This window comes from Gadus chalcogrammus, chromosome 22 (genome assembly GCF_026213295.1).
Source record: "Gadus chalcogrammus isolate NIFS_2021 chromosome 22, NIFS_Gcha_1.0, whole genome shotgun sequence".
NCBI lineage: Eukaryota > Metazoa > Chordata > Actinopteri > Gadiformes > Gadidae > Gadus > Gadus chalcogrammus.
This window is the reverse complement of record NC_079433.1, coordinates 841265-852936: the sequence shown is the minus strand read 5'-3', so window position 1 is coordinate 852936 and position 11672 is coordinate 841265. Positions and strand designations below refer to the sequence as shown.

Sequence of the window (11672 nt, the reverse complement as noted above, 5' to 3'; positions counted from 1 at the left end):
AGTATTGATTATGTCATAACGATGTTAACCTCTCAAAGTCCAGTCAGAGAAACTGCAGTGTAAATAATCCAACAAATGTGTGTGCTTCTTTGTGTGTGCGTGCATGCATGTACGTTAGAGCATGTGTTTATGATTGTGTGTGTGCAAGACATTTAAAGAGAGTGCCTTTTAGTTTCCAGCTCCGTTTAAAGGCCACTTTAACATCCCATAAGGGGGGGGGGATGTATGAAATCAGCTTCTACACACACACACACAGCATGTGTGTGTGTGTGTGTGCTCCCTTACCTGAAGTCGTTTCACGGCCGTTGAAGAAACAGGCCATACGAATACTGCCTCCGAGGTCCGAGGCCGCCCCGATCACGGCCCGGCCCCCAGCGGGCGGCCTTCTGCCCCTGACGGGGACACTCACCGCAGGGGAGGGCTGCTTCTTACTGGAGACTTCATCTCTGCTGCATGTAACAGTGGTCGAGGAGCGCCCAGGCTGCCTCCATCCCCGGGTCACGCATGAGCAGGATCCCTTTAGGGGGGTACGCTTTAGTGTGTGTGTGTGTGTCAAGAGTAGGGTTTAGAGTGTGTGTGTGTGTGTGTGTGTGTTGACGTGTGTCCCGATAGGACTCACTATATTGGTGCACCTAGCCGTTCCAGAATCACTCCAGAATCATGCTGTGACACCATGCTTTCAACAAGGTCACCATATATATTGTGTATCTCATATCTTATGATAAAGAAAATTGGTTTCTTTATAACTTCTTGTGTATCCCTTATGATAAGGTAAATTGATTACCTTATAACTTCTTTAATGCTTACATATGTTTTATGATAAGGTAAATTGATTACCTTATAACTTCTTTAATGCTTACGTATATTTTATGATAAGGTAAATTGATTACCTTATAACTTCTTTGATGCTTACATATGTTTTATGATAAGGTAAATTGATTACCTTATAACTTCTTTAATGCTTACGTATATTTTATGATAAGGTAAATTGTTTACCTTATAACTTCTTTAATGTTTACATATATTTTAGGATAAAGAAATTGGTTTCTTTATAACTGCTTGTGTGAAAGTAAATTGCTTACTTTAGATTTTCTTATGTGTTAAGATTATGTGCCTTAAAATGTCTTACCATAGGGCTAACTGGTTACATTATATACACTTTTATGTAGTAAATTGAATGCTTAAACATGTCTCCTTGTGGAGAAACATTGGAGGAATACAAGAAAATGTGTCCCTTTAGACCCCATGATGTATGAACACAACTTCAAGCTCCTTGTGTTGCCCCTCGGGCAAAATAAGGGAAACTCTGGAACGTTTATCAAAGGATCTTTTGTTATCAGGAGAGTAAAACAGGAAATCTGCAGAGAAATCCCACTCGTTCTTTTTGGTTCTTCTGCTGCTGGTGGTGCCGTGTGTTCTCGCCCTGCTCTTGCTCTTCTGCTTCCAAAAAACAGCGGCCTTCATAGCAATAGATTTTCATCTTAGGGACTCTGACACCGTAGCGCTCGGTTCAGACTCTATTTTCTTTTTAGTTTAGACTTAGAAACCCAACCTTGGCTCCACCCGAGAGGACGTTGGTAACTCAGTTTTAGAAATCCGACCTTGGGCTCCACCCAAGAGGACGTTGGTACTTCCAACCTCAGGGCCTCTTGAGAGGAAGTTGTATACTTTTAATAGGAAACTTCTTTAGCACTAGCTTAGTCTCAAGCGTGATTAACTCAACAAAGGCAACTCTCGGGGTCATGCGGTGTACTGAGGCACGAGAGTTGCGTCAACGTTAAAACCTGGGCTCTTAGAAACCCAACCTCGGCTCCACCCGAGAGGACGTTGGTACCTAGACTTAGAAACCCAACCTCGGCTCCACCCGAGAGGACGTTGGTACCTAGACTTAGAAACCCAACCTTGGCTCCACCCGAGAGGACGTTGGTACCTAGACTTAGAAACCCAACCTTGGCTCCACCCAAGAGGACGTTGGTACCTAGACTTAGAAACTCAACTTCAGGCTCGTTGGTATTTTTAATAGGCCATTCTTCATCTATTTTCTTCTTCTTTTTACTGTCTTTTCTTTTCAAATCTATACTCAGTTGTAAAAGTAATTTTGTTTATTGGACCTAAGACTAAATCTACCTGACTACATTTGTAGTAGGTAAACTCAATCGTTCGAGTCCTTTCCCTGTCGACTCCTCGACACAGGCAAAGCCAAACGACGCGCTCTCCCAGCTGATCCCCTCACGGTGAGTGGCGCATTGTACAGGCAATGGTTGATTGTGACTGACGTGTATAGGGGGTGACAAGGCAAAAAGATACATCATCATTTCGTATTAACTATTATTGTTTCGAGAGACTTTGGTCCCGCTAAACGGACGGGTCTGAATTCGTATAAGTTAACTTGTGAAGGGACTTAACAGAGTGACCTGGTCGGGCCGGATTAAGACTGAGCCGAGCCGGACCGAGCGCCTCCGTGAAACCGACTCTTCACGGAAACAAGCGGGCTCGACCTAGGTTGGTCCCGGGGAGCGTACGTGCGACACCCAGACTCACAAAAACACACCCCTGCGGAGCGGTGTGTGTGTCGTACGCGATCGTTCCCATAAATCACCGCGCGTGCGGTGTCCAACACTCGACAGTGTGTGTGTGTGTGTGTGTGTGTGTGTGTGTGTGTGGTGTGTGTGTGTGTGTGTCTGTGTGTGTCTGTCAAGTAGGCTTTAGAGTGTGTGTGTGTGTGTGTGTGTGTCAAGAGTAGGCTTTAGTGTGTGTGTGTGTGTGTGTGTGTGTGTGTGTGTGTGTGTGTGTCAAGTAGGCTTTAGAGTGTGTGTTTGTGTGTGTGTCCAGAGTAGGCTTTAGTGTGTGTCAAGACTAGGCTTTAGAGTGAGTGAGTGAGTGAATGAGTGTGTGTATTTGTGTGTGTATCTGTGTCTGTTCAAGCATTTTGTGTGTGTGCGCTTACATGTTGTAATGTGTGTGTGGTGTGTGTGTGTGTGTGTGTGTGTTGTGTGTGTGTGTGTGTGTGTGTGTGTGTGTGTGTGTGTGTGCATTCGTGTGCGTGCATTCGTGTGCGTGTGTGTGTGTGTGTGTGTGCATTCGTGTGCATGCATGCAAACATGTTGTAATTTGTGTGTTGGCTTGTGTGTGTGCAAACATGTTGCAGTGTGAGTGTGTGCACAGACCTGAGCTGCCCCCCGGGACCCTCTCCAGGTGGTGGGGGTTCCGGGGGATGAGAGGGTTGCGTGAGGGTCTACGGACCCCTCACGTCCTCGCGGACCCTCCTTGCGTCCACAGCAAGGGCCTGACGCGCGCCTACCCGATATGTTAACCCTCCGTCGAGGCGACGCAGCAGCGAGGGCTGTGATTGGTCCGCTCACTAAAAGCCGCCGCAGAACCGAAGCAGGTTCACGACTGCCTGGAAGCGTCTGCGGGTTCATCGTTGCGTCGATGTGGAACCATAATCAGCCCTTTAGCCGGTGGCTAATAAGCAATAGCATTGACCCCTCTCATGTAGGGGCGGGACGCAGAGAGACACTCAAAGCCCCGTACCCTGCAGGGAGAAGCACTCCTGGACGGAGAGGGGCGCCCCCAGGGGGGGGGGTCGGCCAGGACCTCCTCCCCTCCGGTCTCCTCCTCCATCATGTGACCACAGCCACAGCCCGACGAATTACAGTTTGCAATTCGTAAACACAGAGAAAGAGAGAGATTTTTCAAAAATACCTTTTTTTTTACAATCAATCGAGAGTACAATACATCAGGAAATGTGCTATTTGTTCAGTCTTTACATTTTTTTGGTTTATCCAACAAAATCTTGTGCAAAGTGCAACTCATCATTTTCAACAAAGCAAATAATATTATTGTAACACCGGCGCTGTTTAAAAGCATCTACATCCCCAAACGCCTTATAAATACGTATACTCCAGCCAGACTCTGGCTCTGACGTTACAGAGGAACACAGGAGGGGCCTCATGCCCTGCTCTGCCCTCCACCTTATTTCTCCGGCTGATGTACATGGCCATTTTCGCATCACCTAAGAGATAATTTACTAGCTGCCACTTCAAATATTACTTTTTTTGAATCCAGCACCAAAGATAAAAACTTTTTCAGAAAAAAACACATTCAACAGACTAAAAACCAAAGTTAAAAGAGAGAAAAAAACAGTGAGTCTCGGGCACTCAGTAAAAATATGGAAAACTGTCTCCCATAGGCCACAGAACGGACATGTGTTTGAAACAGCAGGATTTAAAACGAGATAAAAGTATTTGAGGCGATGGCACCATGTAGTACCCTCCACTGGAGGTGGAGGGTACCCCCCCCCAAAACCACCCCCCCCCAACCAAAACCCAGGGAGGAGGTCCAAGAATAATCTCGGAAAAACATTTGTTTTACTTATGGAAGCATTATGGAAACACTTATGGAAGCATTATTAACTAATACAACGAGAAATCATCGGCTGAACACACGAGAACATTCAGTTGGATCCAATGAGTTGTTTGTTGCAATTATGCTTCATTAAAAATAAGACAGAAAAATAGTCCCTTACATGTACACAATTAACACGAGGACTAAAACAATAGAGGCAGCAGACTTTACAAATCATCAACAGGTGAGCACGTATCTTTAATAACTGACATGTTCTGCGACCGCTGGTTCCCAACAGAACACAAAAAATCAAGATTCAGTTTAAAGTCATTTACAACATGCAACATTATCCCATAGACGTCTTGGTTATTATGAATAAAAAATAACATCTGCATAAATCAGGTCGCAAATCAGGATTATGACAAAAATGATGATATAAGAGCCCTTAAGACTTAAACTGGTGAAGTCTGAAAATATATAAAGGTTGACCATCAATAGGTATTTTATGTACATTTCAAATAATAATGTGCTTATCTAACTATGGAGATCTTAAAAGCCTTTTCATGGTTTATCATGCTATACTTTAAAGAGGAGAGAGAGAGAGAGAGAGAGGAGAGAGAGAGAGAGAGAGAGAGGAAGAGAGGGAGAGAGGGAGAGGAGAGGAGAGAGAGAGAGAGAGAGAGAGAGGAGAGAGAGAGAGAGAGAGAGAGGGAGAGGAGAGGGAGAGGGAGAGAGAGAGAGAGGGAGAGAGGAGAGAGAGGAGAGAGAGAGAGAGAGAGAGAGAGAGAGAGAGGGGGAGAGGAGAGGGAGAGGGAGATGGGGGGAGAGAGAGAGAGAGAGAGAGAGAGAGAGAGAGAGAGAGAGGGGGAGAGGGAGAGGGAGAGGGAGGGGGGGAGAGAGAGAGAGAGAGAGAGAGAGAGAGAGAGAGAGAGAGAGAGGGAGAGGGAGAGGGAGAGAGAGAGAGAGAGAGAGAGAGAGAGAGAGAGAGAGAGAGAGCGAGAGAGAGAGAGAGAGAGGGAGAGGGAGAGAGGGAGAGGGAGAGGGGGGGAGAGAGAGGGAGAGAGAGAGAGAGAGAGAGACTATGTGTGTGTGTGTATGTGTGTGTGTATGTGTTTTTTTTTATGTGTGTGTGAACGTGTAGGTGTGTGTGTGTGTGTGTGTGTGTGTGTGTGCCTGTGCGTGTTCGTTTGTGTGCGCGGCGGGGCGAAGGGGGCTGCACCTTTTTTTTTTACTACACTTAGTCTGCACCCCCCCACAGAGGCCCCACAGAGGCCCCACAGAGGCCCCACAGAGTGTGGTTGTTTTTTTTTCTACAACCGACACAGAGACGCTGAGGACCGCACTAGGACCCCCCCCCTCCACCCCCCTACCCCCACCCCCGGGAGGAGGTCCTCCTGGGTGAAGGAGGACCAGAAGGTGTGGAGGTGTGTCAGTGTGTCTGAGGACCCTCCTCCACCTGGGGACACTCTGTAGAAGGACAGAGAGCCAGCAGGCCGGTCCAGATACACTCCTACTCTGGTGGAGCCAGCGGGGCGGAGAGGGAGGACTGTCTCTATACCGTTGTACCAGGCATAGTAACCACCATCATAACAATGAAGACTCCAGGACTTGTTGTTCCCTCCAAGCCTGCTGTCACCACCCCTTCCTCTCCTTGTGATTCCTCTGTATGTCACTCCTATACCAACCAGTCCTTCCCTCTCTACCTCCCAGTAACAGCGGCCAGTCAGAGCCTCTCTACCCAACACCTGGGACCAGGAGTCAAATCTGTCTGGGTGATCCGGATACGACTGGTCCTCTCTAACCCACCTCACCTTCCTGTTGTCCTCAGACAGAGAGAGTCGTCTGCCGGCCGTGTTGGGGTCCAGTGTGAGGTCACAGGCATCTGAGGGAGAACCAGACATGATGAGCTACTGAACCGCTCTTCATCATCATCATCATCATCATCATCATCACTAGTACTGTTCTCCTGCGCTCTGTGTACATGAACATAGATATGAACACATGCATACATATATGTACACATACATAGATACACACACCTCAACAATACCGTTATGAAAACAACAACGATATTATGAATGTATTAACAACAACGTTATGAATATAATACAACAATGTTTTGAACACATTGTGGTAACCCGGCCCGACACAGCGGCCCTGAAGCCCAGGGGACCGGTGGTGCAGGGGGTCTATCACCCTTCTCCCCCAGAGGGCGCCGGGAACCGCATTGGCGCATTGGCTCAGAGGAAACACCCGCGAGGGAGGCCGATCAGACGCAGGTGAGCGGTACATAAAGGGAGGCGGAGACGGGCTGATGAGACACGTGTGGGTCCAGTGTAGGACCGAGGACCGGACCGAGGACCGGACCGAGGACCGGGCCGAGGACCGGACCGAGGACCGGACCGAGGACCGGACCGAGGACCGGACCGGGATACGCTCACAGGACGGACCGCTGCAGCCGAGTCCCGTTCCCGAGGAGGCCGACGGGCCATATGGATGTGAGTGTGCAAGCATGCTACGTGTTTTTTGGACTACATTTTTTAGTGTAAGGTTATCTTCTCAACCTTATTTTACACGGTGGCACTCATATCTTAAGGGAAAAACATCTGACATGTTTAATTTAGTTTGAATGTAAAATATTTCTTTATATTTGAAGAATATTGTAATATTGAATGTACATTTGACAGCCCTAAATCAAACCAAACAGACACTTACACTTGTGTGGAACTGATCTCAGGTCAGGCACCTTCTTCACCTCCATGTTCAGTGTCTCCTCCAGCTGATCCAGGGCTCTCCTCAAGGTCCCAACGTATGATGGAGGACGGACCTCCACCGTCGTCCAGTCCCTGGTGGGTGGAGGATCCTTCAGGGATCTGAAGGTCTGGAGGAGGTGGAGGTGGTCTTCAGTTTAGGTGAACTGCTTCACCTCTGAGCTTCTATTGGTCAGATCTTTTATTTCCTGCTCCAGCTCTTTGATGAGGCCTTCAGCTTCTTTCTCTGTGGATTTCAGTTTCTCTTGAACCGTTTTGTTGTGATCATCCAGACACTTTTCAACAGAGCGCCTCAGAGCAGTGAGGACCTGCACACCATCGGCTATCTCTCTGTCTGCGTCTGCTTTGCTGTGGTCCACCGTGTCTATGATGTCTTTAATCTTTCGTTGTCTCTCCTTGATCATCTGCTGAAGTTCAGCCTCTATCTTCCCCGGCTGGGCCGTCTTCACTTCATATTCCTCCTTCAGAGGTACAACAGGATGTGACTTGTGGTCTGTCACTGTGCAGAACTGACACACATACACCTGGTCAGTCTGGCAGAAGAGCTCCAGAAGTCGGTCGTGTTTCTTACACATCCTGTCTTCCAGACGGTCTAAAGGCTCGACCAGCTGATGTTTCTTCAGGCCTGCGACTCTCTGATGTGGCTCCAGGTGGGCTTGGCAGTAAGAGATAAGACACACCAGGCAGGTCTTCACTGCCTTCAGCTGGGTCCCAGTACAGACGTCACAAGGAACTTCTCCGGGTTCAACGCAAGGCTGCTCTTTGACTCGTACAGAACTTCTAAACTGATCAACCATCCCTGATATGAGGGTATTAACCCGTAAAACAGGTCTTGTGTGGAACAGCTCGTTGCAGACAGGACATTTGTACTGGACCATGTCATCCCAGAACACTGTAATACAGGTTCTGCAGAAGTTGTGTCCACATGATGTGGTAACTGGGCTGTTGAACACATCCAGACAGATGGAACAGGAGAAGTCCTCCTGAGACCACGATGTCGCAGAGGCCATTCCTAGAAAACTATTGTTAAATAAAGTTTAATCATTTATAATGTATAACAATGGTAAAATAGAGGTCGTAGCCAATCAGTAGTTTTGATTTGAGTAACAGCAGTGAACAGTGACAGGTGAGAGTACTCAACATATACACTAACGATTTCAACCCATACCTGATGATAGTAAAATAGTACCTTTCCTATTGATATGATCAATAAGTTACAGAAATGTATGATGAATCCCGGATCAGAGTGGAGTAAATTACCTGGGTCTTCTCACTGCTGTAATGAAGTGAGCATCACCAAACCTTCCGACTCGGTAACAAGGAAATTATCAGTTGGACCAGTTGATCCTCCTCTCAGACTAACCTCCTATTGGCTGCTGTTCCATGACATCACTGTACAGGTGTCCTGCTGCTCGAGGCGGAACAATGTCACTTCAATCAGGCATCTTGTTGGGCTGGATTGGATTGGGTTCATCTTGGAACAAACTTTACAGGCAGGTATTTAGAAAGGGCCAAGGTAAACACACACACACACACACACACACAAACCACACACACACACACACACACACACACACACACACCACACACACACACACACACACACCACACACACACACACACACACACACACATTGTTAAAGCGATATAAGAGTTTTTGGTTCATTCACTTCGAGAATGCGACTGCTTCCTTCCTTCACTCGCAGTAACAACTTCTTCCTTTGTTCGTAATCGTCATGCAACTGCATTATTCAGAGGTCTAATAGTGCCATCTATTGGCCCAAACATGTAACTCCATCGTACATAAGTCACAGAATCATGAAAAGGGACTATACAAAATGCAAAAATGGGGGGTATACCACATTCTCCCCTGCTTAACTAAATGTCGTCCCGACATTTCCGGTTTCAGTCCATTCTGTTGTAACAATTTGATTACCTACAGGTTAGAGTCCATTATTCAAGAAATATATCTGATGACAGATTTCACATTACAGATATCTCACGCTAATGTTATGAGTTAAACAGTGGAAGTCATTGTGCACTACGACAACCATCTATTCACTCCGCTGTGTTCACTGGTAGCTTGTCTTGACTGGAATAGGCGTGACCTTTGACCTTATGTATAATCACATATCTCACACTTTCACTTATACTATTCACTCAAATCTCATCACATTTCCTCATTTCGTTGCATTATAAGAGTTTTTCCACAGTCTTTGTCTTTGCAACCTGTAAACACATTATCTTATTATCACCATTTCTTCTTCGGTATCCATGTGCGATTCTAATGTAGGAACTGACTTTCTTGTGGGCCTATATTAACTAAAAGTAGCTTTTCTTAAACCTCTTCTTCCTCAAAACACATTTTCAATCCATTACTTTAACTTAAACATGAACTTACAAATGACATCCATCCTAAACCCGGATGGGTTTAGCTGCTCTTGAGGTGGGGAAGGCAGGCCTTGTTCCTGGACTGGAGCTCGGCCATCCTCATCCAATCATCTGGCCCGTTTTCGGGCTCGTTCTCAGCTCCCACACAGGATGTACTTGTGCCTCGAAACGCGCTCACAAATGAATAAACAAGAGCTATGTACATGGACTTTTACTTTTTTTTTCAACATTTATCCAACACCAAGATCTCCAAGCTCTCTGAATAACTCACTTTTTTTGGTGATTCAATTTGTTTTATTTTTTAGTTTCATTTCCCGGTGTCCAGGTTTTGAAGGCCTTTCGCTTTTTTTTGTCAGGAAGATCGTCTGTTGAGGAAAGGGATTTAGAGAATAAACAAGTTTTATGTGTTTATGAATCTGTCTGTCTGTCTCCCTTTCTCTCTCTTTCACTATCCACCTCTCACCTCTCGAAATGTGTTCATTTGAAATGTACACACACACACACACACACACAAACTAAAAAACACACACACACACACACACACACACACACACACACACACACACACACACACACACACACACACACACACACACACACACACACGCACACACACACACACGAGTCAACACGCCCCTATCTTTCATATGTAATTGCAGTCTCATATGTAATTACACACCCTGTCTTGGTGCAGGGCGACACACACACACACACACACACACACACACACACACACACACACACACACACACACACACACACACACACACACACACACACACACACAGACATACATACACAGACACACGCACACACACACACACGCACGCACGCACGCACGCACACACACACACAAACAGACCTGCAGACACAGACATACATACACAGACACATACATGTGGCGTGTGTGTGTGCAAGTGAGTGTACTGCTCTGCAATTAGCATGTTTTGGCTTGTAGTTTTTGTGTGTGAAATCGGACGAAAGATTTAAAAAAATTAATTTGGCTTCAAGACCCTCTAGTTCTCATTCTCGTTCTCTCTTCTCCGTGGTTCCATTTGTCGCTATTTAGCGCATATGGAAGCAATCAAAAACAAAATGGAGGATGGCCCTTAAAAACAGTACTTAGCATGGTGTAGCATCTTACCCTAGCTCTCTGTGTTGTCTACGGGGAATGGGTTAACCTAGCGATGGTGAGTGCTTGGCACTTCTATGAACATCCTTACTGTACCCACAGAGATATATTGTTGTCTCTCTTTCTCTTCTTTTCACCCCTTAGAGACCTGGGACTGAAGACTGGGTCCAGGTCAGGACCCATCAGAGAGCTGGGACTGGAGACTGGGTCCAGGTCAGGACCCCTCAGAGACCTGGGACAGAAGACTGGGTCCAGGTCAGGGGGCAGGACCCCTCAGAGACCTGGGACTGAAGACTGGGTCCAGGTCAGGGGGCAGGACCCCTTAGAGACCTGGGACTGAAGACTGGGTCCAGGTCAGGGGTCAGGACCCCTCAGAGACCTGGGACTGAAGACTGGGTCCAGGTCTGGGGGCAGGACCCCTCAGAGACCTGGGACTGAAGACTGGGTCCAGGTCAGGGCCCCTTAGAGACCTGGGACTGAAGACTGGGTCCAGGTCAGGGGGCAGGACCCCTTAGAGACATGGGACTAAAGACTGGGTCCAGGTCAGGGGGCAGGACCCCTCAGAGAGCTGCTGGGACCCAAGGGGCTGGAGGGACATTCCAGGTGTGCTGCTTGGATAACCAACAGAAAGCTCTGGAGAAACATCTGCTCAGCTTGAAGGAGTTGAACTGAAGAAAGGGGAAGAACCATCGGCTGAACCAACACATTCTCACTCCGAGCACGTCGATTTTTGAATAACGGTCAGTGACCTTGTGCTTCTTTTTCTCGACGCATGGGGTTTTCAACTCGTTACAATGTAATCCCTCCACGGCAATATATGAAGCTATGAGCATTCATCCCATTGGCTAACGGGGGACCCGATGGCTGCACATAGAGACGCTATGAGCATTCATCCCATTGGCTAACGGGGGACCCGATGGCAGCACATAGAGACGCTATGAGCATTCATCCCATTGGCTAACGGGGGACCCGATGGCTTCACATAGAGACGCTATGAGCATTCGTCCCATTGGCTAACGGGGGACCCGATG

The 11672-nt window shown here is 47.2% G+C and overlaps 1 protein-coding gene across 3 annotated transcripts; it reads right to left on the bottom strand.

Moving 5' to 3' along the window:
• Positions 1 to 5713: 5713 nt before the first annotated feature.
• LOC130376306 (E3 ubiquitin/ISG15 ligase TRIM25-like) lies at positions 5714 to 8426 on the bottom strand. Of its 3 annotated transcripts, XM_056583538.1 has the most exons (3): positions 8308 to 8426; positions 7063 to 8130; positions 5714 to 6229 (listed from the first exon to the last, which is right to left on the bottom strand). In XM_056583538.1, exon 2 carries the CDS (start codon positions 8126 to 8128, stop codon positions 7256 to 7258), a length of 873 nt encoding a protein of 290 aa, XP_056439513.1. In that variant the 5' UTR covers positions 8129 to 8130; positions 8308 to 8426; the 3' UTR covers positions 5714 to 6229; positions 7063 to 7255. The 3 variants fall into 3 exon arrangements, with proteins under 3 accessions (XP_056439513.1, XP_056439512.1, XP_056439514.1); XM_056583537.1 differs by having other exon boundaries at positions 7063 to 8426; XM_056583539.1 differs by lacking the exon at positions 5714 to 6229 and adding an exon at positions 6883 to 6937 and having other exon boundaries at positions 7063 to 8426.
• Positions 8427 to 11672: the final 3246 nt, after the last annotated feature.

What these genes read in the sequence shown, in the direction of transcription:
- LOC130376306 (XM_056583537.1), bottom strand. Translation starts at nt 8,128, where the DNA reads ATGGCCTCTGCGACATCGTGGTCTCAGGAGGACTTCTCCTGTTCCATC.